This window comes from Daldinia childiae, assembly GCF_008694065.1.
Source record: "Daldinia childiae strain JS-1345 chromosome Unknown Scaffold8, whole genome shotgun sequence".
NCBI lineage: Eukaryota > Fungi > Ascomycota > Sordariomycetes > Xylariales > Hypoxylaceae > Daldinia > Daldinia childiae.
This window is the reverse complement of record NW_022984649.1, coordinates 1,330,431-1,357,946: the sequence shown is the minus strand read 5'-3', so window position 1 is coordinate 1,357,946 and position 27,516 is coordinate 1,330,431. Positions and strand designations below refer to the sequence as shown.

Below are 27,516 nucleotides of genomic sequence, written 5' to 3'. Positions count from 1 at the left end.
CCTGTGTGAGACCTATCTTGCATGGCTATAAACCGGTCTAGATACAGGGTCTGCATTAGGACATACTGGGAATAAATTGATGGGCTGAAATGCAGCTCGCGTTATACCTCATTTCGTAAGGAATATCCGGGAGTGATGTTATATCATAAAGTTTCCTCTGGTACCCCCGCCGATTAGGATTTGTTCGCATTTAATATTGGTCTTTTCCTAGACTTTGAATTACAGGTACTCAAGTCATCTCCACAACCTCCGCAATCTTACTATGAAGAACCTATCTACGTCTAACTATGGGACTGGGCAACAAAGTAAGCGCCTCGCTTGCGATAGGTGCCGTACCCAGAAGCTCAAATGTGTTCGTTCAGAGCTATCTGAGACCTGCCAGCGCTGTGACAAGGCTAGGGCGAAGTGTAATTTTGGGCTCCCACTTCCTCCCGGGCGACCTCTAGCTACAGGGGCCCTTTCTGGTGAAAATGTCCTAAGAGAGACTCCGGGCCCTACTATAACGTCTCTGCAACAGGCAGAACTTAATTATTCCAGATCATCGCTTGTCTATGAACAGAATCACTCGAGTGACAAAAATGGAACGATATCTGCTGCTGGGAAGCATCGCTCACTCGACCCTTTTAGCCATGAGATAGGACCGTCTCAAGCAACCAACCTTGACAGTGAAAATTTATTCAATGAGATATACGACCATGCCGATACAGCGGAACTGGATCCTGCCATCTTCGGGACGTGCTCAACTGCTAGTCCCACCACCGACAACTCATCGCCGTGGCGAGGTATGGAACAGCACAACGATGGTAGCGGGGAATTAATGAACTTCTCTAATAATGAATACTCGGGCCGAAGATCTTCAACTCACAGCCAGAGACTGGACATGCTTCTTCACTCGGCGACAGACCAAAGGCATAATAATGAGCGTGCTCTAGACACCCATAAGCCAGGCTTACATAGAAATATATCAAATATGGGCAGATTGGAAAGCGAAGCTGTGGGTAGCCAGATCTCCTTGATGCAGAGGCTGACCGAGTTGGGTAGCGTCATGTATAAGATTCAGAGCACATATTGCCCAGAGGAGCATGGCGGTCGGCCTGTTGCCGTCTCCGAAACATTTCCAACAGAGCTTGCAGGAAAGGTGCTGCAATCGGCTATAGAGTTCCTCCAGTTTCTTCGACACTTTTTTTTAGAGGAACAGTATCCACCTTCAAGGAGCGGTTCGCTCATTCACCACCATGACCTGTCCATGAACGATATTGGTGGTACAAAAGACATGGGCTACCATCGTGTGTCTAATTCCTACTCGATGTTTTTCGAAAAAAAGCCTTGGTCCCAAAGTGTCCAGCCGTCGCCACGATCATCCGATAAAAAGTCGTCCAATCGCGTACGCGCTGTCGACAAACCAGCCATACTGCAGCTTATTGCAAATTATATAAGACTACTGCAGTTGTATCTCCTGCTCTATAATGCGGTATATGAATATACCCATCTTATGGAGCTAGACCTTCGCCCCATCCAACCCATTTGGAGCGATTTAAATATTGGTGGTGCATCACTATGCCAATTCGCCGACCTCCAAATAAGATTCGTACTACAGATAGCGGCTCGCTTACTAGAGGAGGTAGAAGGTTTATTAGGTCTCTCAGATGGTTGTCGGGTTAGCAAGAAGGCGACAGGTGAGGGAAGTGGGATATTGGGAGCAAATGTCACCTCTCGTTTCGTCGAGATGTGTATGTCTGACGCGACTACGAGTACTGACCAAGATCGAGGTGTTATTACGCGACTGCGGGATCTCATGCACTGTATGACGAGCATGCTCGATACTCCCACCCGCTCTTAAACCCTTGTCACTTACGGATTGCAAATATCTATAGGCCTTGAATTGTTGTTGTTGAATTGATTGTATTCAATTAGTGTATGTAATATGTAATATGAGGATACGCTGTATGTTGCTGATTGATTGATTGCCTACCTGATATGAGTCTAAATCGACTATGTGAGAAGTGATCGGACGATATCATCAAATTGGCAATATCGATTAACTGGATGATTCTTACAGCCAACAGCCAACAGTCACACATTCATAGATAAGATTGCATAAGTGGAGATATAAGTATTAATATATTGCCCGAAATGCCACATCTAGTTCTTCTCAGTAACCTATGAATATCTCTTTCCAACATGGTGTAAACCGGACTTAATATGGCTAGTTCGGAAATATGTCCGATTTGTTCATCATGATTACCTCTTATCCGATCTAACGTAATCCTATCGGATGGATTCGCCAAGTATCGCCTATATTCGGCAAAGATTTTCGTCACCTGCGTAATGAGGCTTTTTATTAGGATCATATTAGTGAGTTAGCTGTTATACCCGAAAGCCCATCGGCTCCGAGAGATGGAGCACCGTAAGGTTCATCCAAGATTTATTCCTAAGCCAGCAATCTTCATGATACTATCACCGCCATGTAATCTACTTTTCCGTCGTGTAATGTTATAAATCCTAAGGATAGGGAAATAGCTCGGAGTTTCCATCATCCTGATGGCCTCTCGGGAGAAGCTGAAAAAAATGATCCACCCATTTTAGAGCCTCCGACCAAGCTGCAGTATACCCCCAGCCCGAACACCAATATGAGTTCTCAGAGCGGAACTCGTACTGCATCTTTACAAGACATGCCTTAAAAATTACACACTAGATATGCAACGGGGTGGATGAACGGATGTAGTAATAATTGCTTTTGTCTATTCCCGTTGTGCTTCTGTGATCATAATTCAGAGCATTCTGATATCTTCTAACTAGGAATCCTAGTAACTTGGTAAACAGGTTAAGCAATTATCTCCTCTTCAGTCAAACATCGCAAACTCTACGAATGATATTAGAGACTACAAGATGGCAGATTCATTTAGTGTCAGAGGGTCATCGCTAAACAACTTTCCAACAGGAGAGTGGGCTTATGTTAGTAGTTTGGGGTCTCAAACTATAGCTCTGATCATCCCCGTGCTGCTAGCTTTGCTGTACTGGGCAGCTCTACCGAAACCACTTGCTGGCATTCCCTACACAAAAAAGTCTAGATGGCAATTTTTTGGAGATGCATTTGACTTTGTCAACTACTCGAAAGAAACGGGGGAGGGGTTTAGGTGGTTTTCCACTAAAGCAGCAGAGCTTCAGAGTCCTATCTTCCAAGTCTTTCTTGCCCCCTTCTCAAGACCGATTGTTGTTGTTGCAGACATCCAGGAGATAATCGACATGTCAACACGCCGAGCTAGAGAATTCGACCGTGGTGGGTTCCTGTCGGGCTGGGTTGGTATATTGTTCCCCGAGGGAACCATATCCATGCCCTCTCACGATAAGTTCAAGGATCAGCGCAACATTTGGTCTTCTACAATGACTAGCCAATTCCTCAAATCAGTTTCTGCGAAGACGATTCATAAGCACACTATGAACCTCGTCAACCTGTGGTCTACTAAGGTCCAGTGTGCAAATGGGCGACCGTTTGAAGTTTCAGACGATATAAAGCAGGTCACATTTGATATGGTAAGGTCCCTCATTCCATCCTTTACACCGAGCATAGACTAATCTGATCGCAGTGAGTTATTTCTCTTTTTGACTATAATCAGTTATGAGTTGGGTATTTATGATAGTTCTATCGTACCTAGTATCACGTATAAGCTCATTACCTGCTAATATATTATACCAGGATCTGGACCGCCTCTACAGGTGATGACCTTGGTTTGATAACCCGCCGTATTAAAGCCGCTGTTGTAACTGGCGACATAGATGATGGTGGCAATCAGGACAAAGCGATAAAGTTTCAGGATCCTATTGACCTTCCCGAGATTGTGGATGCATGTGAAGTCCTTGTTGAACATTTGAAAAATATGCGGAGCTCCGTGTGGTTAGCTGCCACTAAGTTGTGGGTTTGGATGACACCTTCGTGGAGGAGTGCCTGGCGCATCAAAGAAGAGGTGATGTTAAAGCTTGTTGAAGAGTCGAGCAGCAAGTTTGGGGAAGCCCAGTGTGCCATGGACGAAGTGATCAAGAGGAGTAATCTACTTGGGTCAAAGGGCAGGAACACGTCAAGTCACCGGGAAATGATCGACGAGACATTCTCATATATCGTTGGTTCGTAGTCAATGAGAATATGATGTCAGCGTGATATACTAATAATCTGTCGTAGGTGGCCACGAGACAACACAGGATACCACGAAATGGAGCATGAAATATCTCACGGCGAATCAAGACAAGCAAAGAAAGCTCCGTGCGGCACTACTGGAAGTCTGGCCCAATGCAAACGCAAATAACTTGCCCTCTTACCAGGAGATCATCGCATCTGAACATCCATATGTCGAGGCCAGTATCCAGGAACTGATTCGTATCGCCTTAACAGCTCCATCCTGGACCCGTCGGACAACTCAAGATGTGGTTGTCCTTGGTCATAGGATCCCTGCTGGAATCGACGTCTTTGGGGCGCCTAGTGTGCAAAGTATAGAGGATATGGACGACTTCGTCATCGATCCCAAGATCCGATCTTCTACCTCGAAGCAAAGAGAAACAGGAAAGTGGGACAGAGTTACAAAAGGCCAATATCAGCCAGAAAGATGGCTCGATAAAAATGGAGAATATGACCCTTATGCTGGACCTATGTTACCTTTCGGAGCCGGACCTCGCGGTTGCTTCGGTATAGTTGCCTTACACTTTAGGGATTTGATGGTGCACCGCTAACCTGCAGACAGGACAAAGGCTAGCACGCATGGAGTTACGCATTATGATCATGATGCTGGTCCTAAGCTTTGAATTCAACCCAATTCCGGAGGAATATACTAGCTTTAGGGCTGAGGAAGTGATCAACCGAGGTCCTCACATTACTTATATTCGACCTTCTCTACGTACCTAAGCCTGTTTGTCGGCGATATCTTGAATCCAGGTATATTCTGGATAACGCGATTTGGCCTCGACGTTTTCGGAATTATACCGGCCAAGTCAGATCAATACGTGTCTAGGTACCCACCTAGGGACCTACCTAGACACATTCATAGTCACTGACTGCATGGGCATGAACGACTTGTAGGCAGATCTGGGAGGCTAGAAATAACCTTGGGTCTCTAGTGATGGAGCTAGAATGGAAGGAATGACGGTTTTATGGGGTTTCCTACTTCAGATAGTTCAGTCCAACGTATTAATCCGCTCCTTAGAGTGTTAAGAAAGCCTGGCTGAATAAAACAGGTACTCTCATTGCACCCTACCCACACTTAGCGCTGGTGTACCCCACGTTCGTTGTTTACCCAAGGTACCCATTGTCAGGACTCTAGATGAAACATCTAGAATAAAGAACAGGTTTGGTATGTATAGACATAGAACCTCTTAGGTACCTAGGTAGTTTAGAGTTCCTTGTGGAATAAGGAAGTTGTTTCCACGCCGTTTGGTTCCACCTCGTGACACCCATATGATAAACACGCCTATCCAATCCCTTAGATAGAGATTAATACAACCAGTACGCACTTTGTAATCGATATCCATTTCAAAACTTAGTATCCAAATACTCAAAATTAGAACAAGGGCTTAAAGTTATCTAGGTGACCTAAGATAGGATACTGTGTTAATCTATTACTTAAAACTTTGTAGCTAAAAGCCTTGTGACTCGGGGTACATGATAGTCATAGTCATAGTAATTATCAATAAATTCTATGGAGTATTTCCAGCTAATCCATACCGATGTCTTATGGTGCCCTGACCTGGTAAACACCCCTATGTACATGTAAGGCCCATTCAAAAAGTCGTTCAGGCAACATCCAGTGGAAATATTTGGCGCGCCCTGCTACACCGCCTCTCCACACATGACCATCTCTTCCGCTTAACACATCCCTCACCAAACTTTCGGCTGTCACCTCCGCCTTCTCGTTCTCCACTTGCATTTCCCCCGAGGCTTGTTGGAAGATGAGGTGCTTTATAGATTTGTAGTACGACGAGGTAGGAAGAGCACGATCGGTTTGGCCTGCGTTGTCATAGATCTTTGTCTCTACTTCGCCAATCATGGCCGTAATGACGCGAACGTCTAGTCCTTGCATTTCGATGCGTAGCGTTTCAGAGAACCAGCGTACGCAAGCTTTCGAGGAATTATAGACACCTGTTTAATGTTATTAAACTTAGGCGCAAACTAGAGAGCAGTTCGAAACTCAACAAAAGAAGAGGTAGAAGGAATTTAAACTCAAAGGGGTCCGTTTAGGGGGAAACGAACCTTGCCACGCCATTCTGACGGCACCAGCAATGCTGGCGATATTCAAGATGACACCTTTGGACCGGACGAGCATTGGCGCAAAAGCCTGGGTCACAGCAAGCATACCCCATACATTCACATCAAACAACTTCTTGCTCTCTTCGATGCTTGTGTCTAGCAGGGGCATAGCGAACATGACGCCTGCATTGTTCACTAGAATGTCGAGACTGCCATCCGTTTTCTTGCCCACCTCAGCGGCACAAGAAGAAATGGACTGCGCGTTGGTGACTTCTAGAGACAATATTTCGATATTAGGATGTGATGCGAGGGGGCCAGCTTTCGCAGGGTTGCGTAGGGTAGCGAATACGTGAAAATCCCGTTTTGCGAACGCTAGCGCTAGTGCCGCTCCCAGGCTACCTTCAGAGCAACCTGTAATTAACACGGTTTTTTTTGTAATTGTAGCCATTGTCCCTATGAGATGCGAGAAGGAGAATAGTTGTTACGATACAGGACTTTAGGAGAAGAATGTATAGATATTATTACATCTACCGAGGTACCTAGATTATTGAATATGCCTAAAATTTAAAATTATAGGTGCTTACCTAGATACGAAGGAAAGTGGTCATAGCTCCAGACAATATCCTTGAATTTTCTAATGTATATTAATTATCTGGGTAACGCAACTCCGACTGGAAAAGGAAAAGTCTACTGCATATTCAAGTATCTGACTAAGTCCGGAGAACCTCCTCCTCCTTCCCCGTTCCCCCGGAAGGCATGTGGCGCCTTCCTACGTTATATACTAGAATTGCCTCTTCTGTACATTTCGGCGTTGAGGACCAGTGCCGATTGGCCAAACTTGCATGGCCAATCCGAAGGCCCCACAATCGGATCGGAGGTGGTGTAACCGGAAATAAATATGGGTCTCGGAGAATAGAGGCGAGGTTCGACTACACCCGTCGGTTCGAAGCAGTTCAACACGTAAGACATGATTGTGTTATCTATCCTCTTATATCGCCCGTTTATGTCATTTCCTCCGAAACTTTGCTGCTTATTAAAAAAGATCACGTGTTGCTGCTGCTGGGCCATGACATCGAGGTTAGCTATTTTTTGTTAGCTCTTAACTTTTCTAAATTCTTTTCGAAAAAAAACCTTAAATGGGGAATATGCAGGATTTAAGCCTAGATTACTGTAAAGTTAAGGTTGTATTATGTGCTTATGCCACCTTTATAAAGTGTTATATTTTAATTGATCTATCTATGTGATGTAGTCATGTGATTGGTTAATTTTTGAGCTTAGAATAACACCCCTTTTAAAAGTCGGGCGCTAAAATCGGGCGTTAAGTTGGTGGTGTGTAAAGACTTCTAAGTTTGGTATGGAAATATTACGAAGTTGGGCGGAGATAAATGAAGCTTCGAGTATCAAAAATGATCAATCTGATTCATAATACTATCCAATATAGTCCGTAAATGAATTCCATTCGGGGTCTGCCATCAGTCCATTCATATCTTCCTCGTTGAAGCATAGTAATGCATCTATATCACCAGAAATCGTCCGTGGCATAAAGTAAATATTACTCCTTAACGGCTTGAACGTAGGTCGTCTCACTAGTGCCGGCTTTCCTAAAGAACCAAAGTTGACTCGAGATAGTTGAACTTGGGCCCATGAGGAGGAGCCGATATCTGTGTCTGGATTCCACCGGCCGCCGTACACAATGTTGGACTTATCCAGCGTACGAGCAACGAATGTGGCATAGCTACGAACATAATCCTGCGTATTAACATAATTCAAATCATTGCGGAGGATACTAGCGACTTCCGGAAGGGAGGCATTTGCTAGTTCCTGAAATGTTGATACTGATGTAGAGATGGTGATAAGATCCCCCATATATCCCTGTGGGACTCCCATGATCTTCCGCGTGTCCACCGCTCGGAGAATCTTGGCATTTGCGTGGGGAGTTTGGCGACGTCGTAATCGGATAGAAATCACCCGTTGCCAACAGAAAGCAGTTAATGCATCGTTGGTAGAGATGTAAGGGATAGAGCGGTTACTTTCCTCGGACGAAGTAGCAAGTAATTTCAATTCTGCCAATTTGGCGGCCGAGAAACGAAAGTAACGCCAAGAGAAGGGTGAGTCAGGTTCAGCAAGAGACGGACTTGGATCAGACGGGGGCGGTTTATTAAAATGACTATGATCATTCATGAGTTCGCCTGGCCGTAGAAGTGGTAGCAAATTTCGCCTGTCAATATTTCCTTGCTTGACAGCCTCATACGAAAAGGGCACGTCCCCCATTCCAGTCGCTAATAAGTTGTAGCACTGTTCAATGCCACTCATGTCGATAAAATTATGTTGCGCTGCGCAGTCTAAAAGCAACCCGCCTTTGATCAAATTAGCTTGGAAGGCTATCACCGGAGCCGGGTCCTCCTCCGTTTCCTGATAGCTATCTGGAAATGCCGCGCGAGGTCCCAATATATCACCGTTGAGCATTGTGGCGGGTCCCCTTGCTTGGACTAGTTTTTCGAATGGAGGACATAGTTCCGAACAGTCCTTAATACGCAGAATGGAGTTTGGAGCCGACCACAAAGAGCACGGCTCCAGCTCAAATACACCAGAATCGCCCGGGCCACTTCCCCTATTTACTACTTTAGCGGCAAGCCAGGGGAATGCTTCTGTGAGCTTATAAGCAGATAGTTGCAAGCGATTAATAACTTGATCTCGCGATTCGTCTCGCAGAGGAAAGGCAAGTAGTAAATGGCTATAGGTCTTGAGAAAGGGGAGCTGACCCACAATATCCCTGAGATGAGAAAAGTCGGACATTGTGTATTAGCTCTGTTACTGGTTAATACGTCTAAGGTAGGATATCGTCGAATTTCTACGTAGAATTTCTTGAGTAGGTTAGGCACTTGGAAGAGCAAAATATTTAAGATCGAGGATATTATTTCTTCGACATAGTGTTAATTCCCATGCGTCATGGTGTACACATTAGCCTAATCTGGAGATGGGCTTGATACACTACATTGCGCTATATTTTGGTATTGGTTTGAAAGGGCCAATCGGCACGAGATAGCATTATTAAACTGCTAGGTCCGGAGATACCTACCTACGTACTCAACGCATCTCGGGTAATACTTGTAGCTCGTCGGTCATGAAGGCTCGTAGAACGGGTAGATACATGGGCGATAAGTGAATTATGGCTCCGAAAGGCTATCCTTACGTCCACAAGATTTAAGAATACCTTAGAAATCTATGTATCAGATTCATCAATAGGTACTGTTGAAGAACATGAAACATTATTTTCTTACAATTTACAAATCTTAGTTACTTATCCTCAAAGACTCATAAAAGTAATTAAATTATTAACACTAATATTAATTTCCCTTTCTCTACTAGGTTAATAGACATATATGCGGCACCCAAAGTCAAGTGTAAATAGTCAAAGATAATTAAGACTTTGGTATTATAGGTGTTGTGTTATGAGACTAAATCCGTTTTCCTTGGAAATTTAGGGATCACCACGACGATACCTAGTACACAAACTATACAAAGATAAGAATATACACTTTGTAGCTTACCACACACACTAGATAAATCTCTCAACATATCTGGAACATATTACTACTGTTGTCTGACTTGACTACCTTTTCTGGAAACTCTCCTTAATTACGGACCCATAATAGTCGGACTCTTTTTCTATCAGAAGGCTAGCTGAATACTTGTTTAGAACGAGGAGGCTCCACCTAGTATTACAGGAGATCTAATACGTCTTTGTTATTGGTTAGTCTGGTTTACTGGAAGATGTCCACCCTCCGACAGGTTCGGAAGTTGGGTTTCCGCGGGCCTGTGTATTACAAACAAACATGTTGGTTCGGTTGTAGTAAATAGCCTAGCTCCCTAATCGGTTGAGATATCTCGAGTTTCGACTCTTAGTTTAGTTCCAACCTCCATTATAGAAGTTATTAGAGTTTTCATGTAAAATCCCATTCAAGGAAGCAGTTAGGACTTTACCCTATTTAAAATTGGTTGAAGCTAGGCTATAACCAACATTACGACCAATATGACGACCACTACTATACCTACTGGCTTACAGTCGGGGACAACCATTCTCTTATTTGGACCCCAAGCTCTTTCACTAAGTGAAGAATCTGTTAGAGTCCTTAGAGAATATATCAGCGAGTCAAAAGATTGCCAATGGATGCTTGACACAATATCAGAGCTACCTGGCCTTTGGAGCGATTTGGTCGCTAGATTCCCCAAGCTTAAGGCTATTCCTGGTGAAAAATATCTTAAAAACCTGGCAAACTGGTTCAGCACCGGAGTTGTGGACCAAGCGACATTTCAACTCCCGAACGTTATCCTCACGCCTCTTGTGGTTCTCACCCAGCTTACGCAATTCTCACGGTATCTTTCCCTGCTATTTTCGAACGTCTCCACTCAGGGCCAGGACCTTCAAACGGCGTTCTCTAAGCTTAATGTAGAGACAGTGGGATTCTGTACTGGGCTATTGAGTGCTTCAGCAGCTTCTAGCTCATTTGATAAAGCCAGCTTCCAACAATATGGAGCTGTTGCGATACGACTCGCAGCACTTATTGGCGCCTTCGTTGACGCACAAGATGTCTCTGATCGTTTGCACGGCAGATCAAAGTCATTTGCCGTGGCCTGGACCTCGGAGTCTAAGTTGAGGGAGATGGTTAGAATATTAGACGGGTTTCCAGAGGTATTTGAGACCATCGCGTAAACAGCCATGATATAATGTATGACTTACACAATCCAACAGGCATACATTTCAGTTCTTTACGACGAGAAGCGAGCCACATTGACTACCGCCGAAGGTACGGCCCCTTTGTTGGTACAGCAGCTAAGAGAAGCTGGTGTCACAGTCGCAGAAGTTGGCCTCCGAGGTAGATTCCACTGTCAATGCCACCATGAAGATCTTGGTGATATCATTAATTATTGCGACTCCAACCCGGCCTTTCAGTTTCCAGGATTGTCCGACACTGCCGTATCCATAAACCTGAACCCTACCGGCAAGATAGATAAGGAAGAAAAGCTTCATCATGCTGTAATCCGTATGATACTTGTGGAGCAATCCCAATGGTACCAAACTTTCGCCTCCGTACAGACATCGCGGCTTAAATCCAAAGGATCTACCGTAGTCTCGTTTGGCCCAGATCGTGGTGTCCCACCGTCGTTAATGCGTAACCTTGGCGCGCATTTTCTTCATGCTACAGATCTTGACCAAGCTGGACCCCAGCCAGTTGACAGTGCCCTCGACCCGTTTGCGGTCTCTATTAACCAAGGCCAAAACGCTGGTTCTGACGATGAAATTGCTATTGTCGGAATGTCTTGTCAAGTAGCTGGGGCTGACGATCTTGGAGAATTCTGGAAAATTCTCTGCGAAGGCAAATCGCAGCACATTGAGATCCCAGAAGAACGCTTTGGTTTTGAGACCCAATGGCGCGACGTAGATAAGACCAAGAAATGGTACGGCAATTTCATCAATGATCACGACGTTTACGACCATAAATTCTTCAAGAAGAGTCCGAGAGAAATTATTTCAACAGACCCTCAACAACGACTGATGATGCAATGTGCGTATCAGGCCGTCGAACAGTCGGGATACTTTCATCAATCTTGCCCCGATACGAATATCGGAATTTATATTGGTGCTTGCGCAGCGGACTATGAGCATAACGTCGCCGGTTACCCCGCGAATGCCTTCACCGCAACAGGCAATCTAAAAAGTTTCATTGCCGGCAAGATTAGGTTAGTCAAGAGACGATTCTTCCATCCCCCCTATTGCCATGTTATCTATGTTCTCTCTCACCACGACAGACCGATCTAGAATGATCGCTAATATCTGTTATAATTAGTCACTATTTTGGCTGGACCGGCCCTGGTCTCGTTATTGATACAGCATGCTCCTCTTCCGCTGTAGCTACACATCAGGCATGCAGGGCTATTCTCAGCGGCGAATGCTCAGCTGCACTTGTGGGTGGAGTTGCTCTTATGGGCAATATTATCTGGTTCCAGAACTTAGCTGGTGCATCCTTCCTAAGCCCAACAGGCCAAGTACGTTATTTTTAAGAGTCATATAGCCCTTCTTTATATTTCATTCATAGCTTAATCCTTGGTTCAAGGAATGACTAGCTTGCTAACATCTTACCTCGTAGTGCAAGCCGTGGGATGATAAAGCAGATGGATATTGCCGAGGAGAAGCTATAGCTTGCGTGTTCTTGAAGAAGATGTCTACGGCTATTGCGGATGGAAATCAAATCCTTGGATGCATATCCAGCACTTCAGTCACTCAAAACGAAAACTGTACGCCCGTTTTCGTACCAAATAGTCCATCTCTCTCCCACCTTTTTAAAGACGTCATTCACAAAGCAAAGATGGAAGCCGAAGAGATCTCCTTCGTTGAGGCTCACGGTACCGGGACACCGGTAGGAGACCCTGCAGAGTACGAGAGCATTCGTCAAGCGCTTGGTGGGCCTACGCGCAGTAAGGCCCTTTCTCTTGGATCGGTGAAGGGATTGGTCGGACATACGGAGGGTGCCTCAGGCGTCGTCTCACTCATAAAGACAGTCCTTATGATACAGGAGGGAATTATTCCACCCCAGGCTAGTTTTGATACCCTTAGCCATCACATCAATGCTTCCTCAACAGACATGATGGAGATACCAACTAAACCGAAACCATGGGACGCAAAATTTAAAGCCGCCTTAATTAATAATTACGGAGCCTCGGGGTCGAATGCTTCCATGATCGTCACACAGCCATTCCAAATCGGCCAAAGTAGTAATTACCCAATCCATTCTGGAAGCTCCAAGCATCCGTTTTGGATCTGTGGACTGGACGATAGAAGCCTGCGTGATTATTGCACCAAGTTATTGAACCTTATCAGGTCAAGGAACATATCGGTGAACGAAATGTCAATAGCGAATTTGTCATTCAATATTTGCCGCCAGTCTAACCGGGCCCTTGAACGAGGCCTCATTTTCAACTCGAGTACTATTGAAGACGTGGAGGACAAGCTCGCAGCATTCTCTAGAGGAGAGGGGAGTATATCCTCCACCGGCTCTAGGAAAACGCCCCTACCAGTCATAATGTGCTTCGGTGGCCAGATTTCAACCTTTATTGGCCTGGACAAAAATGTTTATGACAGCGTCAGGATCTTCCGCTGCTACCTTGATCAGTGCAATGCTGTGTTTTTATCTATCGGCTTAGATGGCATTTACCCAGACATATTCCAACGAAAACCTGTTGAAGACACCATAAAGCTACAGACAATGCTATTCGCAATTCAGTATGCCTGTGCAAAAAGCTGGATTGATTGTGGCGTTCAAATTGCCGCTGTCGTAGGTCACAGTTTTGGTGAGCTAACCGCACTTTGCGTATCTGGCGTCCTCTCCCTCAAGGATACTGCGAAGATGATAGCTGATAGAGCCCTGCTGGTACGAGACTCCTGGGGCACTGACCGAGGATCAATGATGGCAATCGAAGCGGACCTTGAAGTCGTCCAAAATCTTATAGCGGAAGCAGGAGAGAAATATCCTGACGGGGCACAAGCTACGATCGCTTGCTATAATGGCCCAAGGAGTTTCACGCTCGCTGGGTCGACCGAAGCTATTGATAACATCGCAAAGATGGTGGCCGATCCGGACTACTCGTCGTGTACTAGGACCAAGAAGCTCAACGTGACCAATGCATTCCATTCAACCCTAGTTGAACCATTGATGGAAGGCTTGGAGGGGATTGGGGATGAGCTCAACTTTAGGGAAGCTGTCATACAACTGGAAAGGTCAACTGAGGAGTCTTATACTGAGATATCATCGGAATTCGTGGCTGAACATATGAGAAATCCAGTGTACTTCAATCATGCTGTCCAAAGACTGGCGGGACGATATCCATCCGCAATTTGGCTTGAAGCGGGTTCGAACTCTACTATAACCACCATGGCAAGCCGAGCCCTCGGATCTCCTTCGGATTCTTGCTTCCAAGGGATCAATATTACTAGCGACAATGGTTTACGAAATCTCGCAGATGCCACAACAGCACTTTGGGAGGCTGGGCTAAAAACTGAATACTGGCCACATCATGCACTCCAGACATATGAATACGGTCATATTTTCCTCCCACCATATCAATTTGAGAAGGTTAAGCATTGGATGGACCTCAAACAACCCCTAAAGACAACCGTTCAGGTAGAAAGGGCCCCAAAAGTAATAGACCAAGAGGTACCGACCGGTCTCTTGACATTTATTGGCTACCAAGACGAAGAACAACGCTCTGCCCGCTTCCGTATCAACACTTTTACGAAGAAGTACGAAGATTTCATTTCGGGCCACTTAATCGCAAATACTGCCCCTATTTGCCCAGCCACCCTCGAGGTCGACATGACAATCGAAGCACTCATGAGCATTCGTCCAGATTTCGCCGCGAATGGTATGCATCCTATAATCGAGAATATGGAAAACCATTCCCCCCTCTGTGTAGACCCCTCTCGATTTGTTTGGATAGAGTTCGAGGCCCTTGACGTAGAGTGCCACTCCTGGAGCTGGAAGATTATCAGTAACGTGCCAGAAAAGCCTAGGTCAGAAACCGAACATGTGCATGGCAAACTGATTTTCCGCTCCGTTCATGAGCCTGAGTATGAAGCCGAGTTCGCGAGATATGAGCGATTGGTCCGCCACGAACGGTGTCTCGACATCCTAAAATCGGATGACGCCGATGACATAATTCAAGGGCGAAATATCTACACGACCTTTTCTAGTGTCGTCGACTATGGAGAACAATACCGTGGGGTGAAGAAAATCGTCGGTCTTGGAAATGAATCCGTCGGGCGTGTCGTAAAGAAATACACGGGAGAGACCTGGCTCGATACTCATCTTTCTGACTGCTTCAGTCAGGTCGGCGGGATTTGGGCTAACTGTATGACCAACACCGCACCTGAAGATATGTTTATCGCAAGTGGGTGTGAGCTTCTGATTAGGTCTCCTAAAGTACTGAATGACAGTCCCCGGCCGGAGATGTGGCATGTATACGCCCACCATCATCAAAAGTCAGAAAAGGAGTATACTACTGACGTCTTCACATTCGATGGGACGAATGGCCAACTTGTAGAAGTCATGCTAGGAATCAAGTACGCGAAAGTTCCAAAAGCCTCTATGCGGAAGATTCTCACGAGACTCTCACCTGGTGTCGCAAAGCCAACACCACTAGCAGCTCTAGATTCAAGCACGCCAGAGAAGACAACTAATATTAGCGCATCACCAAACAAGCCAGCGAAGAAAGCTAAATTGCCAAAGGTAAAGAAGGAAAAGAAGCAGCGGTCCGGAAAGCCCGATATCAAGTCAACCGTGAAAAGTGTCCTTTCAAACATTTCAGGCATCGATGTTGAAGATATAAAAGAAGACACCGAACTAGCCAATATTGGTATCGACTCCCTCATGGGTATGGAACTCGCACGCGAGATTGAAACTGTATTTGAGTGTCCCATGCCGGCGGAGAAGCTAGCGGAGGTCTTTGACTTCCCTTCGTTGGTCGATTGTATTAAGTCTGCCTTACCGCCGGTCGAGGGCGGCGTTTCCGAAGAAGAGGATGATAATAAGACGGAATATTCTGTTGACGATGATGACGAGTCATCGAAAGACTCCGAAACCATTTCCTCTGCCGAAGACTCTGCTGCTGAGGACTCAAAGCAAAATAGTACCACTTCAGCTTCGAGTGTCAGCGGCTCGTCAACTAAACCTAGAACGTCCACGCCCTTTAATGGAGCTGTACCGTTTGCAACCAGTGGAGATAATCTCAAGATCCCAGCATCGGCCATCCTAGAATGCTTTGGCGAAGTAAAGATGAAGACTGACCAGATGATTCAAGATTACAAGTCTGATAATTTCGCCGATATAATTAACCCGAAGATTACTCAACTTTGCATTACGCTTACCCTTGACGCCTTTGAAAAGTTAGGGGTTTCGATAAGAACAGCGAAGGCCGGCCAAGTGCTTCAGCGCATCCAGTACGCCTCACAGCACCGGAGGCTTGTGGACTATCTGTACGAGTTACTAGAGAAAGAAGCGCGGCTCATAGAGATCGATGGGACTAAAGCTGTTCGTACAGGTATATCTCCTCCTACGAAGTCTAGCAACGTTCTTTATCAAGAACTTCTTCGATTATACCCAGATTGGAACTATGCAGTAAAGCTCACCCAATACGCTGGGACCAGATTGGTGGATGTCTTGACAAATAAGACAGATGGTATCAAGCTCATCTTCGGAAATGACGAAGGTAGAGAACTGGTGGGCGGTCTTTACTGTGACCATGTTTTCAACAGAATGAACTACCAACAAATGGCAGATGTCGTTGAAAAGTTGATATTAAAGCTTCCAATGAGAGATGGTCCTTTGAGAATTTTAGAATTAGGAGCTGGCACTGGAGGAACGACGTTATTCATGGCACCTCTTCTAGCGCGGCTTGGTGCTCCAGTAGAATACACATTTACGGACCTTTCGGCATCGATGGTTGGTTTGGCGAAGAAGAAATTTAAGGAATACCCCTTTATGAAATTCTTTACTCACGACATGGAGAAGCCAATTCCCGAAGAGCTCAAAGGCACGCAACATCTTGTTCTTGCCAGTAATGCGATTCACGCGACTCACGATTTAGTCAAGTCGTGCGCTAATATCCGTGAGTCCCTTCGTGAAGATGGGTTCATGATGATTTTGGAAATGACGGAGATCGTCCCCTTTGTCGATATCATTTTTGGGCTTTTAGAGGGATGGTGGCTTTTCGACGATGGCCGCAAGCACGCTATCGCCTCCCCAGACAGATGGGAGAGGGACATGCAAACCGCAGGGTTCGGTCATGTCGATTATACCGACGGTCATCTCGCCGAAAATAAGATCCAGAAAGTCATCATGGCCCTCGCTTCCGGTCCGACCTACCCACGTCTACCTATCCCCGAGAAGCCGGCACCGAAGCACGAGGTGACGGATTTGGTAGCTCGGGAGAAAGATATATCCAACTACGTCCGGAAATTCAGCGCCGGCTTCGAGCCCCCAACATCATCAGAGTCAGCACCGCTACACAACGACGCCCAGTGCGTGTTGATCACGGGTACTACCGGTAGCCTCGGCTCACACCTCGCTAAGGAATTTGCTGAGCGCCCCGATGTGAAGACTGTCATATGTCTGAATCGAAATAGTAAAACCGACCCCCTTGAGCGTCAAAAGGGGGCATTTGCTTCCCGGGGAGTCGTCCTAGATGACACTGCCTTTGAAAAGCTGCAGATTATCGAGACGGATACTACCAAACCTAAACTCGGTCTTTCCGACAAAGAATACGACTCCTTGGTTCAGAATGTGACCGGTATTCTACATAATGCATGGCCTATGTCCGGCAAACGTGCCTTAAAGGGGTTCGAGGGCCAATTTAAGGCTTTGAGGAACTTAGTCGACCTTGCCAGAGAGGCAGCCTGCACTCGCCCGGCTTCCGCTAAAATCACATTTCAGCTAATTTCCTCTATTGGGGTGGTTGGCTACTACCCATTATGGAGCGGTATCACTAGGGTGCCGGAAGAAAGAATGGAAATTAAGTCTGTGCTGCCTAACGGTTACTGCGACGCCAAATTTACGTGTGAGAGGATTCTTAATGAAACTTTGCACAAATACCCTGATCGGTTCCGTACCATGACAGCTAGACTTGGTCAAATTGCCGGATCTACGGTAACCGGCTATTGGAATCCCATGGAGCACTTCTCATTCCTTGTTAAGTCCTCCAAATCGTTGAAGGTGCTTCCAGACTTTGAAGGTGTAAGTTCTTGAACTGCTATATAATCCCTCCGAAATCCAACTCAACGCGTTAGTGGCTAACATGCTCTACGATCATAGGTCCTATCGTGGTGTCCGGTGAACAGTATGGCTGCTGTTCTCACAGAACTCCTGCTTTCTAACGTAGCGCCTCATGCGATCTACCACGTTGATAACCCGAAGCAGCAACCATGGCGCGAAATGATCGGGACCCTAGCCGATGCGCTCGACGTGCCCACCTCGAACATAATCCCATTCCGCGAGTGGGTATCCAAAGTCCGGCGGTCGCCGTTGTCAATTGAGACCGATAACCCCGCCGGGAAGTTGATCGATTTCCTAGACGATCATTTCTTGCGCATGTCTTGCGGCGGACTGATTTTAGACACGAAGAAATCATGCGAACATTCGCCAACCCTTGCAGCCACTCAACCTGTTAGTGTGGAAGTGGCGAGGAAATACGTCAAAGCATGGGAGGACATGGGGTTCTTATATTAGCTTAATGGTGTTTTTCGGTTTAATGTTGTTGCTCGTCACGCGTATACCGCGATAGAAAATGTGTGGGAATTTTACACTTAGCTTAATATCAATAGCTAGAGTGATGTATTCTAATGAGGTACCTAAGGCGGCTAAGCTCTAGCCAATCTCTCGGGTGATCCCCTGCTACGTTAGGTGCCTCTAGGGTAGCCCCCACTACAGGGTCTACCATGCTTATCCCCCTAGCTTTAGATACATGTACCTCCTCCTAGGTACGTCTCTCGGGTAGCTAGGTCCAAAAAGGATAATTCGATTATCTTCACTTCCATGATGGGTTGGATAAAATACCTATCTAAAACTATAAAGAACGAACTAAACAATAATAATGATAAAGCTTACGTCTATTAATTTGCTACAAGATGCGTACCTACCTAAATAGATATAGCAACGTATTTTCGACGCTTAAGACGTTTATACGGATGTCCCTTTGCAAGGTTTTTACTATAGGGAACCCTTGTCAAGATTGTCGCCAGCTGTCTGATATTTGGCCAGCAACTGTCGGGTGATTTAAGGATGTATACATTATTATCCCTTAGGTTTATTATTAAATTTTACAACCAAACATTGTTTTAAATGAACCAAAAACTATTGTATTAAAATGATCTTTTTATATTTATAATACTCATTTTTTAAAAATCGTAAGTTTTAATTTAAGAAGATTATTTCTTATTAGAATAGTAGAGTAGAATAAAATACATACGCTTAATAGGTAAGCAGTTGTTGCCAAGCTTGGTCAAAGCTGTTAGATAATAGATGATTGATTGAATGAAAACTAATGATACTTTCTTTTTACAAACACGTGACCAAAAGTCACGTGTTGAGATGTACTTAGGTACATCTCACAAAAGCTCGCCCGGGGGGGGGGGGGGAGAGAGAGAGGTCTTCCTATGGTAAAAACTTTTGAAAGGGACATCCGTACTCCCTGAGAGCAAAAGAGCGAACTGGAAAACATAACTAATAGAGTAACTTAACACACTAGGTATAAAGGCGACGATGTAAGCTAAAAATCTTAATCATACTACTTTCTACCAATGCTCAATTAACTTGTATAATTGCCGGCCCATAAATAGTAGCATTTGTAACACCCTCGGCGTTAACAAATGCCAGTTCCTCCTTCACAATCGTTGCGATAGTCATTCCGTGCATTACATTGTGTGCGTATGGAAACTCGGCGACGATACTTGTTATCACATCTTTATCACACCCACGCGCATCCGTCGAATAACCCTTTATCATACCGCATTCCGAAATGCTCGTGACGTTGAAGGGAACTACCGTAGGTACCAGCGCTCCATTGATAAACACTACCCTCTGAGATGCGGGATCGACTACACCTGGGACCAATAGTGTCACCGGCCCTGTACCGACAACTTTATCTTTCACATCAAGAGTAGGATATATTTGAAGCGGGATATCTTCCATGTTTGGACAGCTCCCTGGAACGATGACTCGCTGCAGCCAGCTGAACACGAGCTCTCGTGTCGACGAAGTCAAGAATGGCTGAGAACTAGGATGTTTTCCCTGCAAGGAGCGGAACCAACCGGACTGTTGGCCTTCCTGGCCTAAGGCCTGCGCGAGCACGTAAACGATAGGATAGGAGTCAGTACCCAGGCTTCTTGCCGTACGCATCTGAATATCTGTCAAGAGGCCTATGTACAAGTCCGTGAACGTCTCTGCGAAAGCAATAGCGGAAGAGAAGTCTGAGACGGGAAATACGTAAGTACAAGGAAAGATATGAGAACCATTTGCAAAGTTCCTGACCGCGTCATTCGCGTTGTATGCATGCATCTCTTCTTGCTATGCACCCATGTTAGCGGTTGCCATGTCAACTTATAGAAGACGAAGTCCAACTTACAGCTTGGATTGTGTTCAAAGTGTCCAATATGTAGCTTTGGTTCTCTACATCAAGCTCATACCCGGGTACATGGTTGGTAATGTTGGAAATAAGCTGAGTGAAGAATGCTACCTCCATAAACTCATTGAATGCTTGTAGTTTCCAGCTTGTCAATGAGTCAGCATCGAATTTTGTCGCTAGAGGCATGTTGGTAAAGTTGCCCCCCGCAGTGGTAAATAGCTGCTCCAGAGCTGACTCGTCAGGGAACGGAAAGCCATTGGGGAGAGGAAAATTGAAAGGCTCTGCATAAACCAGACATCTCCTGAAGAGCAGTAAGCCTGTGGTTAGGATGAAATTGAAGCTTTTCATAATTGTAAAAATAAAAAAAGAGAAATCTGATATGCAAAGTCACAGAGTTACATGCCTGTAACGCACATCAAGACCCCTCGTGTCCAAGTCGAACAGGATATATTAATTTCAAATGTTTACGATAGTTGGTCCTTGATCGGAGTGGCTTACATTTATCTAACTAAGAAGCCTGCATATCTGTACCTGCACCTCCGAAGGAACTGGGGAACCCGGAAACTCCGAATCCCAAGCACCGAATAGTAGAGCACCTATTTATGTACCTGCAGAGGAAATCTAGGAGGATATCGGAGATGCTAATCAGGGAACTAGTCGGCCTTAAGGCTTATCCAACGACCTATGATTGAACATGGTTCTATGTACTTAAGATAGTAGTTGTCAATTACGACTTATTATGTGCGCAACAATACGATATTTTATCTGTGACTCAACTGTATACCTTATTTTTCGTTGTCGACTTAAACCGTTTCTTTACTCTCCTATTTGTAGGCAAATTCGATCGTCCCAAATCTTAAGTTAGACTATTTTATTACCTACCTCTATCTAAGCTCGTAGTATAAGAACTACCACCCTTTGGCGTTTATCAACCAATCTTAAAGATGGTCTGGACAGAGAGAGAGAAATACACCTGGATAGATGACCTAGATGGAGCGGAGAAGGCATTCTACGGCATGTCTCAAGCTTTCAGGGGTGTTGGTAAAGAGCATGGCTCTGTATATGTAGCCTGCAAGATCAGCGCAAAGGATGTAGACCTCGATTCACGTTTAGGAACCCTTCTACGTGATGCCTGGAAACGACTGCGATTTGACTTCCCATCCTTGACCGTCGTCATAGATGGCCCAAGCAAGCTCTACCAAGCTGCCAGTGTTGAGAACGTGGAGCGGTGGGCAGAGGAGACCTTCTCTATCGACTCGACGCTTTCAATCAACCAGATACTACCAACGCTGCACCTAAAGAAGCTACCATGCTTAATATTCCTTCCTTCATCGTCTGACATAATTTTTCACTCGTCCCATTGGCGCATCGACGCTCTGGGTGCCTGTATGGTACTGAATCGTCTGTTCGACCTTGTTTCCCGTTGCATGGTAGAGGAAGTAGAACCACCGTGGGAGCTTGAGTATCAGAATCTGTCTCCGAGCCTTGAAGATGCATTCGCCTCTCCTAAGGTCTACACGGCGGACATGGAGACTTTAGCGGAAGATATTCGAAGGAGAAATTTTGAGACGGCGTACCCATCTGCCGGGCTGGTCTACAAGGGAGATAGCAGTACCTCCCCAGGCCAGTCGCAAGCTACAGCGCTGGGGTTTAGTACTAAATCTACTAGTGACTTGGTCATGGCTTGCAAAGCCCGTGGCATCAGTGTCACCGCTGCAGTTCATGCCGCGTGCGCTAAAGTGGTATTCGATCGCTCGAATAACAACAGTACCAAATATAGCTGTATAGTTTCAGCTAACGTGCGCGAACATCTTCCCATACTCTCAAATAGCAACACTGAGATACCACCGTATGCATGCGGAACATACGTCACAGGGATAACTCACATCGTTCAAAGAGAAGACAGTTATTTAGTTGGCGCCGCTCAGCTCACCAACGCTTACAAAAGGAATTGGGACGCGAAGAGGTATATGGCCGCGCTAAGACCTATATATAAGGCCCATAGCAAGGCACTGGCAGCAGCCAGTACTACGAACATCTCTAGACCACCAGCCAGTAATGTGACGGTGAGCAGCTTGGGAATTGTCGATAAGTATCTTTGGAGTTGCCATAACGTCGTGGTGGTTGAGGAGTTTCAACTAGGGAGCTGCATTATGACGCGACAGCCAACACTCTATATTTGGACGTTTCAGGGTCAGTTGAGCCTCTCCGTTAACTTTAATGAGGCATATTATAGTCGAGACACAATTGTAGATTTACTAGAATGTATCAAAGGTTGTTTGGAGAGAGAGCTGCAACTATCGCTCGAAATGAAATAAAGCCTACTAGGAGAATTGAACGGCGCTAAGGAGAGTCGAGGGTCGGACAATCTTCCGTACAAGGTACTTCTATTTATAACTACTTATTCTAGTATTGTATTAAGTCTAATATAGTGTAGCGTCCCATCACCTACCGAACTATTTCTCTATTCTTATCGCCCTCCTCAGGGGTAGCTGGTTGGGAGTGGATGATATGCGTTGAATAGACCTTGCGGATCATATTTCTTCTTCAATGCGGAGAGCCGGGGAAGATGTTCTGCTGAGAATAGAGATTCTAGCGGCTCGTCTCCGCGCGAGAAGCCAATGTACGTTGCTAGGCCATCGGTGCCGGCGCTATCAGCAATAGTAGCACGTAGCCTCTGAGGTAAATACTCAATCGTCGCATCAGTCGTGTTTTCTGGGTAAACTATCCCCCACGTTCTGTGTCGTGAGTTAAGCTTTAATACATCATCCGTGGAAAGGGGATGGCTTACTGGTGACCCAAAGCTTGACGCCACGGGTACGCGGTGGCATCATTTGATAAAGCTCTAACTGCCTGTGTAGCACAGAGGTACATGCTATTATCGCTTCCTCTCATTTGCGGATACTTGGTGACCATATAATTGAACAGCTCCGTCATCCTGACGTGGGCCTCAACGGTCAATTCATTAAACGCAGCGCCAGAGGAGGACCTCGAGCCGTAGTCCACTCCGCACGTCTCTGCACTTTGATCCCCGTTGACAAAGAAGGCACTATCCAATAACTGGTTCCATGGTACATCCGTGAAGTTTTGACGAAGGGCCGGTATATCGCTAAAGAACCGTATAGCCTTACGTCCGTCGCTCTGTGGGCCAGCATATGCAGCGTTGACCTTCATCGTCGTCTAATGATTGATGAAATGTTAGCTTTGAAGTTTAATAAGCCGTAGTTTAGCTGAGGGCCACACAACGTTTTCACCTAGACGTACCGCGTTATAAGTATCGCTCCAGGTCATATACGTAGATATACACAGTGGTGGGGGCATGGATGCAGCCCCCTCTTTAAAGGATTGGAAAAGGTCCTTCATGGCGTCGAGAGGAAATTCGAAATCAGCGCTGAAGGTTGTGCCTCCTAGTGGTAAGTCGTAAATTTGGAACGTAGCATTCAAAACGAACCCGAAGTTGACTCCAGCACCACGAATACCCCAGAACAGCTCAGGGTTCGCAACTTTAGAGGCCTCGACCACAGTCGTGTTCGGTAGCATGATCCGTACGGAAAGGAGGCTATCAGCAATGAGGCCATACAATCCCTCCAGTCGTCCAATACCACCCCCCAGTGCTGCACCGAGTATTCCCACGCAGGGGCTACTTCCAACAGCTTGAGCAGTCACATGTCAGCAGAAAAGAGGTAGGTCAGATTTTATAATTACGAAGGATCCGTACTCACGAATGTTTTTTCCAACCGCATATAAATCATTAATTACATCATTGAACCTTACAGCCCCCCCGACGGTCATGATATTCTTAGTCGCCTCAACTTCTATCTTGTCGAATTTCGCAGTAGAGATCTGCAATCCATTTTTCAAACGATCGAAGCCAGAATATATCCCATGCGCACCAGGTTTAGTGAATAGGAATTCGGTTTCAGTCTTCTGAGCACAGATTATCTGCTTGGTGTTAGAATGACTGGCTATTTCCCGTTAGGAACAAATAAGACATACCGAGGCTCTTGCATCATCCTCATTGGCTATCAGTGAGACGAGTCTGAATGTAGGTTCGTGGTATGATGAGAACCGAACTGTATCATTCGCGAAGCTTGGGTCATCAGGGAAAACGATAGATGCTTGAGGTGACAGGGAGGATCTCAAGCAGCTGACAAGCTCTTCAGCTCTTCCTACTACTGGTGAGGCCCATGCCGGGGCGGATAAGGCTAGATGAAGCAATAAGGCGTAACGCATGATGGACCAGCTGTGCGATATTGAATTCTACACCAAATAATTCTACAAAGGCAATAACACTTGCGAGGCATGTTACCTTGATCTATTTATACTATTTATTCTCGGTGGGTAGGTAGCTATCACGACTCACTCTTTTGTTTCAGCTGGCGTGTCCGGGACGCCACACAGCCTCTGCTTACCTTCAAATGGTTTAATATACGAATTGTCTAGGTACTCTCCTGGATTATGTGAGAAAGCTATTGGGATAATGTCTTATGACCCTTGAAAATCCCTGTATCAACTGTCTAAAAATAAAAAACCCATAGACTCTAAAGATTTCAGATCCGTACAATGGAATTGGAACAAAGTCATGATTTTCAACGTATACTCTGCTAATAGTGTTAAATAGCAACGTTATAAAGTCCCAGCTCGGATTGTTACATGGGGCTCTTAGACACGTTTAAAATCTAAGTGTTTTCTATGTCAAATTGCTTAGCAGTCAGTATGGATGCCGCGTTCATCGTGAATCTCGTCTAAAAACAAGGCTTCCAGGAAGAAGCGCCTGGGCTTACTAATATTACTTAAAGGAGGGTTACTCAATTCTATCGAAGATGTACGTGTGAGCTGAATATCAGGAGCATGTGCCGATGATAGAATTGTGCTACACAATGCAACTGTGGAAGAAATAAGCCACCAACTTTACAGTTATTACCGCCGTCATATTACCGGTGTAATAAAATGGGGTCTAAAGAAAGCCCGAGGCTTCCTTCCGAATGGTCGGAAGGGTTGAATATTGACTTGTCGAGTTCTTTGACCGACATTCTAACTTTTTGAGGAAGACACTGTAAGACAGTCCGAATCCGAATGTACCGAATGCTCCGAATGCTCCGTAAGTCTCTCAATCGCATGATGGCGTTAGACACAACAATTGCTTCACCAGTTTGTTTGTAATTTATCAATTAAAAGTTGGCCATGTGGTTTTCAATGTTCGGTACTAAGTGGAGCACCGATAGCAGGTCATTGTATTTATATTATGGAGCTATACAACAAAGACGGCGCCACTTACACAATCCTTGCTTCAGACTTAGCGAGAGACGAGATTGAGGTATTTGCTTGCCGTTTGCACGGTAACCTATGTAAAGTCAAAACTACATAGACACTGGGTACTTGGGTACCTGCCTAGAATAGACTATATCTCGATCTCGACGTTTGTCACACAAAGTTTGGTGCCTGATCCTAGACATCGGGCGCTGTATGAGGAATCTAGGAGGTAGGTAGGTGTGCTTGTTATTGGGACAATTGAGACAGCGCGGGGAATTCCTAGGAATAGATAGTGGTGGTTTCCATTCAAAGAGTAGAACCTCAGACGTAATTAAGTAGGATAACAAAGACTATAATGCAGCGTACTTTCTTCCTAGATGCCTGAATAAGTATAATGTTGTACATAGGTCCTTAACCCAACTCGCCCTTGATTCAAATATATGAAATACGTTGTAAATACGTAGCAAATAAAGAGGTAGCACAGCATATGAATAATGTGATTGCTGGACTTAAGATCTTGATATCGGATTTTAACTTATTTCCTTTCGTAAAATCATAGTGTCACACGTCGGAATTTGCGGTTAAGGAGATAATTGAGACGTCGACATCTACTCGTACCTAACATAAAGCCTCGGCAACACCGACCTTACAGCTAAAGAGAAAATTTACCTAAAATACCCACACAACAATATCTAACTCCTAAATCTATTCCAGCTGTATCGACATATTCTCAAACATTAAATCACATTCACTATGGCAAACCAAACTATTTTCATGACCGGTGCGAACGGTTACATTGGCTCTCGAATTACCGAGTTCGCTATCGCCGAAGGTTATAACGTCGTTGGCTTGTCGCGCTCCGAGACGAGTGACCAGAAGCTTAAGTCACTTGGAGCTTCTTTTGTCCGCGGCGACCTATTTTCATACGATGTCCTAAGAGAGCAGAGCGCTAAGGCGGACATCGTCATCCATCTCGCCGACGCCCTTGCGCAAAATATGGACCAGCCTTACTCGAAGGTGGTTGAAATCGACAACAAGGTCGTAGATGCCATCACCGACGGCCTTAAGGGCTCCAACAAGACCTTTCTCGTCACCTCAGGTACTCTAGTCACGGGCGCGGACCCGAACCACGGGGAGACAAACGAGACATCACCGCTGTGGAGCGAACCCCTCAATGACCGCATCGGCTGTGAGACGTATGCTCTAAAGCAGGCTTCCAAGGGTATCAGAGTGATTGCGCTACGTTTAGCCCCATACGTCTATGGGCGTGGCGGCAGCGGTGTCCGTCTCTTCATGAGCTTTGGCGCCCAAGCTGGCGAGCTCGCCTACGTCGACGACGGCTCAGTCAAGACCACTACGGTGCACGTCGACGATGCCGCCCGCGCATACCTCCTAGCTATCAAGAAAGGCCGGGCCGGCGAGGCGTACAATCTGAGTTACGAGACGGACGTGTCGGCAAAGGAGCTCTACGAAGCCATGGGTAAAGTCTTGGATCTCCCGGTTAAGTCTCGGCCCGCCGCCGACGCGAAAGCGACGATGGGAGAGTTCCTTGCCAGGTTCATCAGCACGGAGAATCGAGCGTCTAACGCCAAGGCTAAGGCGGAGCTGGGCTGGGAGCCGAGGGAGAAGAAGATCATTGATGATATCCTTAATGGTTCGTACGTGGAGGTAGCTAAGAGCTTGAAGAAGCCTGCTGCCTGAACAGTGAACCCGCATCGTGTAGATAGAACGGGAATGTGTGGATTTGTGATATGAAGCATACCTTGCTTACGAATCAGGTAGCTTCTAGGTAGTTCTATTGAGCAGACTAGAATATTATTCCATACGAAGCTTTTGTGTTGGTGCTTGTGCGTTACATT

At 45.7% G+C, this 27,516-nt stretch overlaps 8 protein-coding genes across 8 annotated transcripts; 4 read left to right on the top strand and 4 right to left on the bottom strand.

Moving 5' to 3' along the window:
- Positions 1 to 262: 262 nt before the first annotated feature.
- Positions 263 to 1,840, top strand: GL218_07135 (uncharacterized protein; the record flags this gene model as incomplete). The annotated part of the gene is made up of 1 exon (XM_033583879.1): positions 263 to 1,840. The coding sequence occupies one exon, from the start codon at positions 263 to 265 to the stop codon at positions 1,838 to 1,840; it is 1,578 nt and encodes a 525-aa protein (XP_033432937.1).
- A 3,877-nt stretch (positions 1,841 to 5,717) lies between these two features.
- On the bottom strand, positions 5,718 to 6,680 carry GL218_07134 (NADPH-dependent 1-acyldihydroxyacetone phosphate reductase; the record flags this gene model as incomplete). Its single annotated transcript, XM_033583878.1, has 2 exons — positions 5,718 to 6,124; positions 6,236 to 6,680. 2 exons carry the CDS (start codon positions 6,678 to 6,680, stop codon positions 5,718 to 5,720), a joined length of 852 nt encoding a protein of 283 aa, XP_033432938.1.
- Positions 6,681 to 7,660: 980 nt separating this feature from the next.
- On the bottom strand, positions 7,661 to 9,028 carry GL218_07133 (Trichothecene 3-O-acetyltransferase; the record flags this gene model as incomplete). Its single annotated transcript, XM_033583877.1, has 1 exon — positions 7,661 to 9,028. One exon carries the CDS (start codon positions 9,026 to 9,028, stop codon positions 7,661 to 7,663), a length of 1,368 nt encoding a protein of 455 aa, XP_033432935.1.
- Positions 9,029 to 10,403: 1,375 nt separating this feature from the next.
- Positions 10,404 to 18,510, top strand: GL218_07132 (Conidial yellow pigment biosynthesis polyketide synthase; the record flags this gene model as incomplete). Its single annotated transcript, XM_033583876.1, has 6 exons — positions 10,404 to 10,925; positions 10,986 to 11,974; positions 12,082 to 12,280; positions 12,382 to 14,653; positions 14,705 to 18,018; positions 18,097 to 18,510. The coding sequence occupies 6 exons, from the start codon at positions 10,404 to 10,406 to the stop codon at positions 18,508 to 18,510; spliced, it is 7,710 nt and encodes a 2,569-aa protein (XP_033432936.1).
- Positions 18,511 to 19,584: 1,074 nt separating this feature from the next.
- Positions 19,585 to 20,752, bottom strand: GL218_07131 (uncharacterized protein; the record flags this gene model as incomplete). Its single annotated transcript, XM_033583875.1, has 2 exons — positions 19,585 to 20,346; positions 20,405 to 20,752. 2 exons carry the CDS (start codon positions 20,750 to 20,752, stop codon positions 19,585 to 19,587), a joined length of 1,110 nt encoding a protein of 369 aa, XP_033432933.1.
- Positions 20,753 to 21,348: 596 nt separating this feature from the next.
- On the top strand, positions 21,349 to 22,202 carry GL218_07130 (uncharacterized protein; the record flags this gene model as incomplete). The annotated part of the gene is made up of 2 exons (XM_033583874.1): positions 21,349 to 22,122; positions 22,185 to 22,202. The coding sequence occupies 2 exons, from the start codon at positions 21,349 to 21,351 to the stop codon at positions 22,200 to 22,202; spliced, it is 792 nt and encodes a 263-aa protein (XP_033432934.1).
- Positions 22,203 to 22,886: 684 nt separating this feature from the next.
- GL218_07129 (6-hydroxy-D-nicotine oxidase) lies at positions 22,887 to 24,637 on the bottom strand (the record flags this gene model as incomplete). The annotated part of the gene is made up of 5 exons (XM_033583873.1): positions 22,887 to 23,142; positions 23,196 to 23,584; positions 23,669 to 24,057; positions 24,127 to 24,346; positions 24,401 to 24,637. 5 exons carry the CDS (start codon positions 24,635 to 24,637, stop codon positions 22,887 to 22,889), a joined length of 1,491 nt encoding a protein of 496 aa, XP_033433186.1.
- A 1,773-nt stretch (positions 24,638 to 26,410) lies between these two features.
- GL218_07128 (uncharacterized protein) lies at positions 26,411 to 27,358 on the top strand (the record flags this gene model as incomplete). Its single annotated transcript, XM_033583872.1, has 1 exon — positions 26,411 to 27,358. One exon carries the CDS (start codon positions 26,411 to 26,413, stop codon positions 27,356 to 27,358), a length of 948 nt encoding a protein of 315 aa, XP_033433185.1.
- Positions 27,359 to 27,516: the final 158 nt, after the last annotated feature.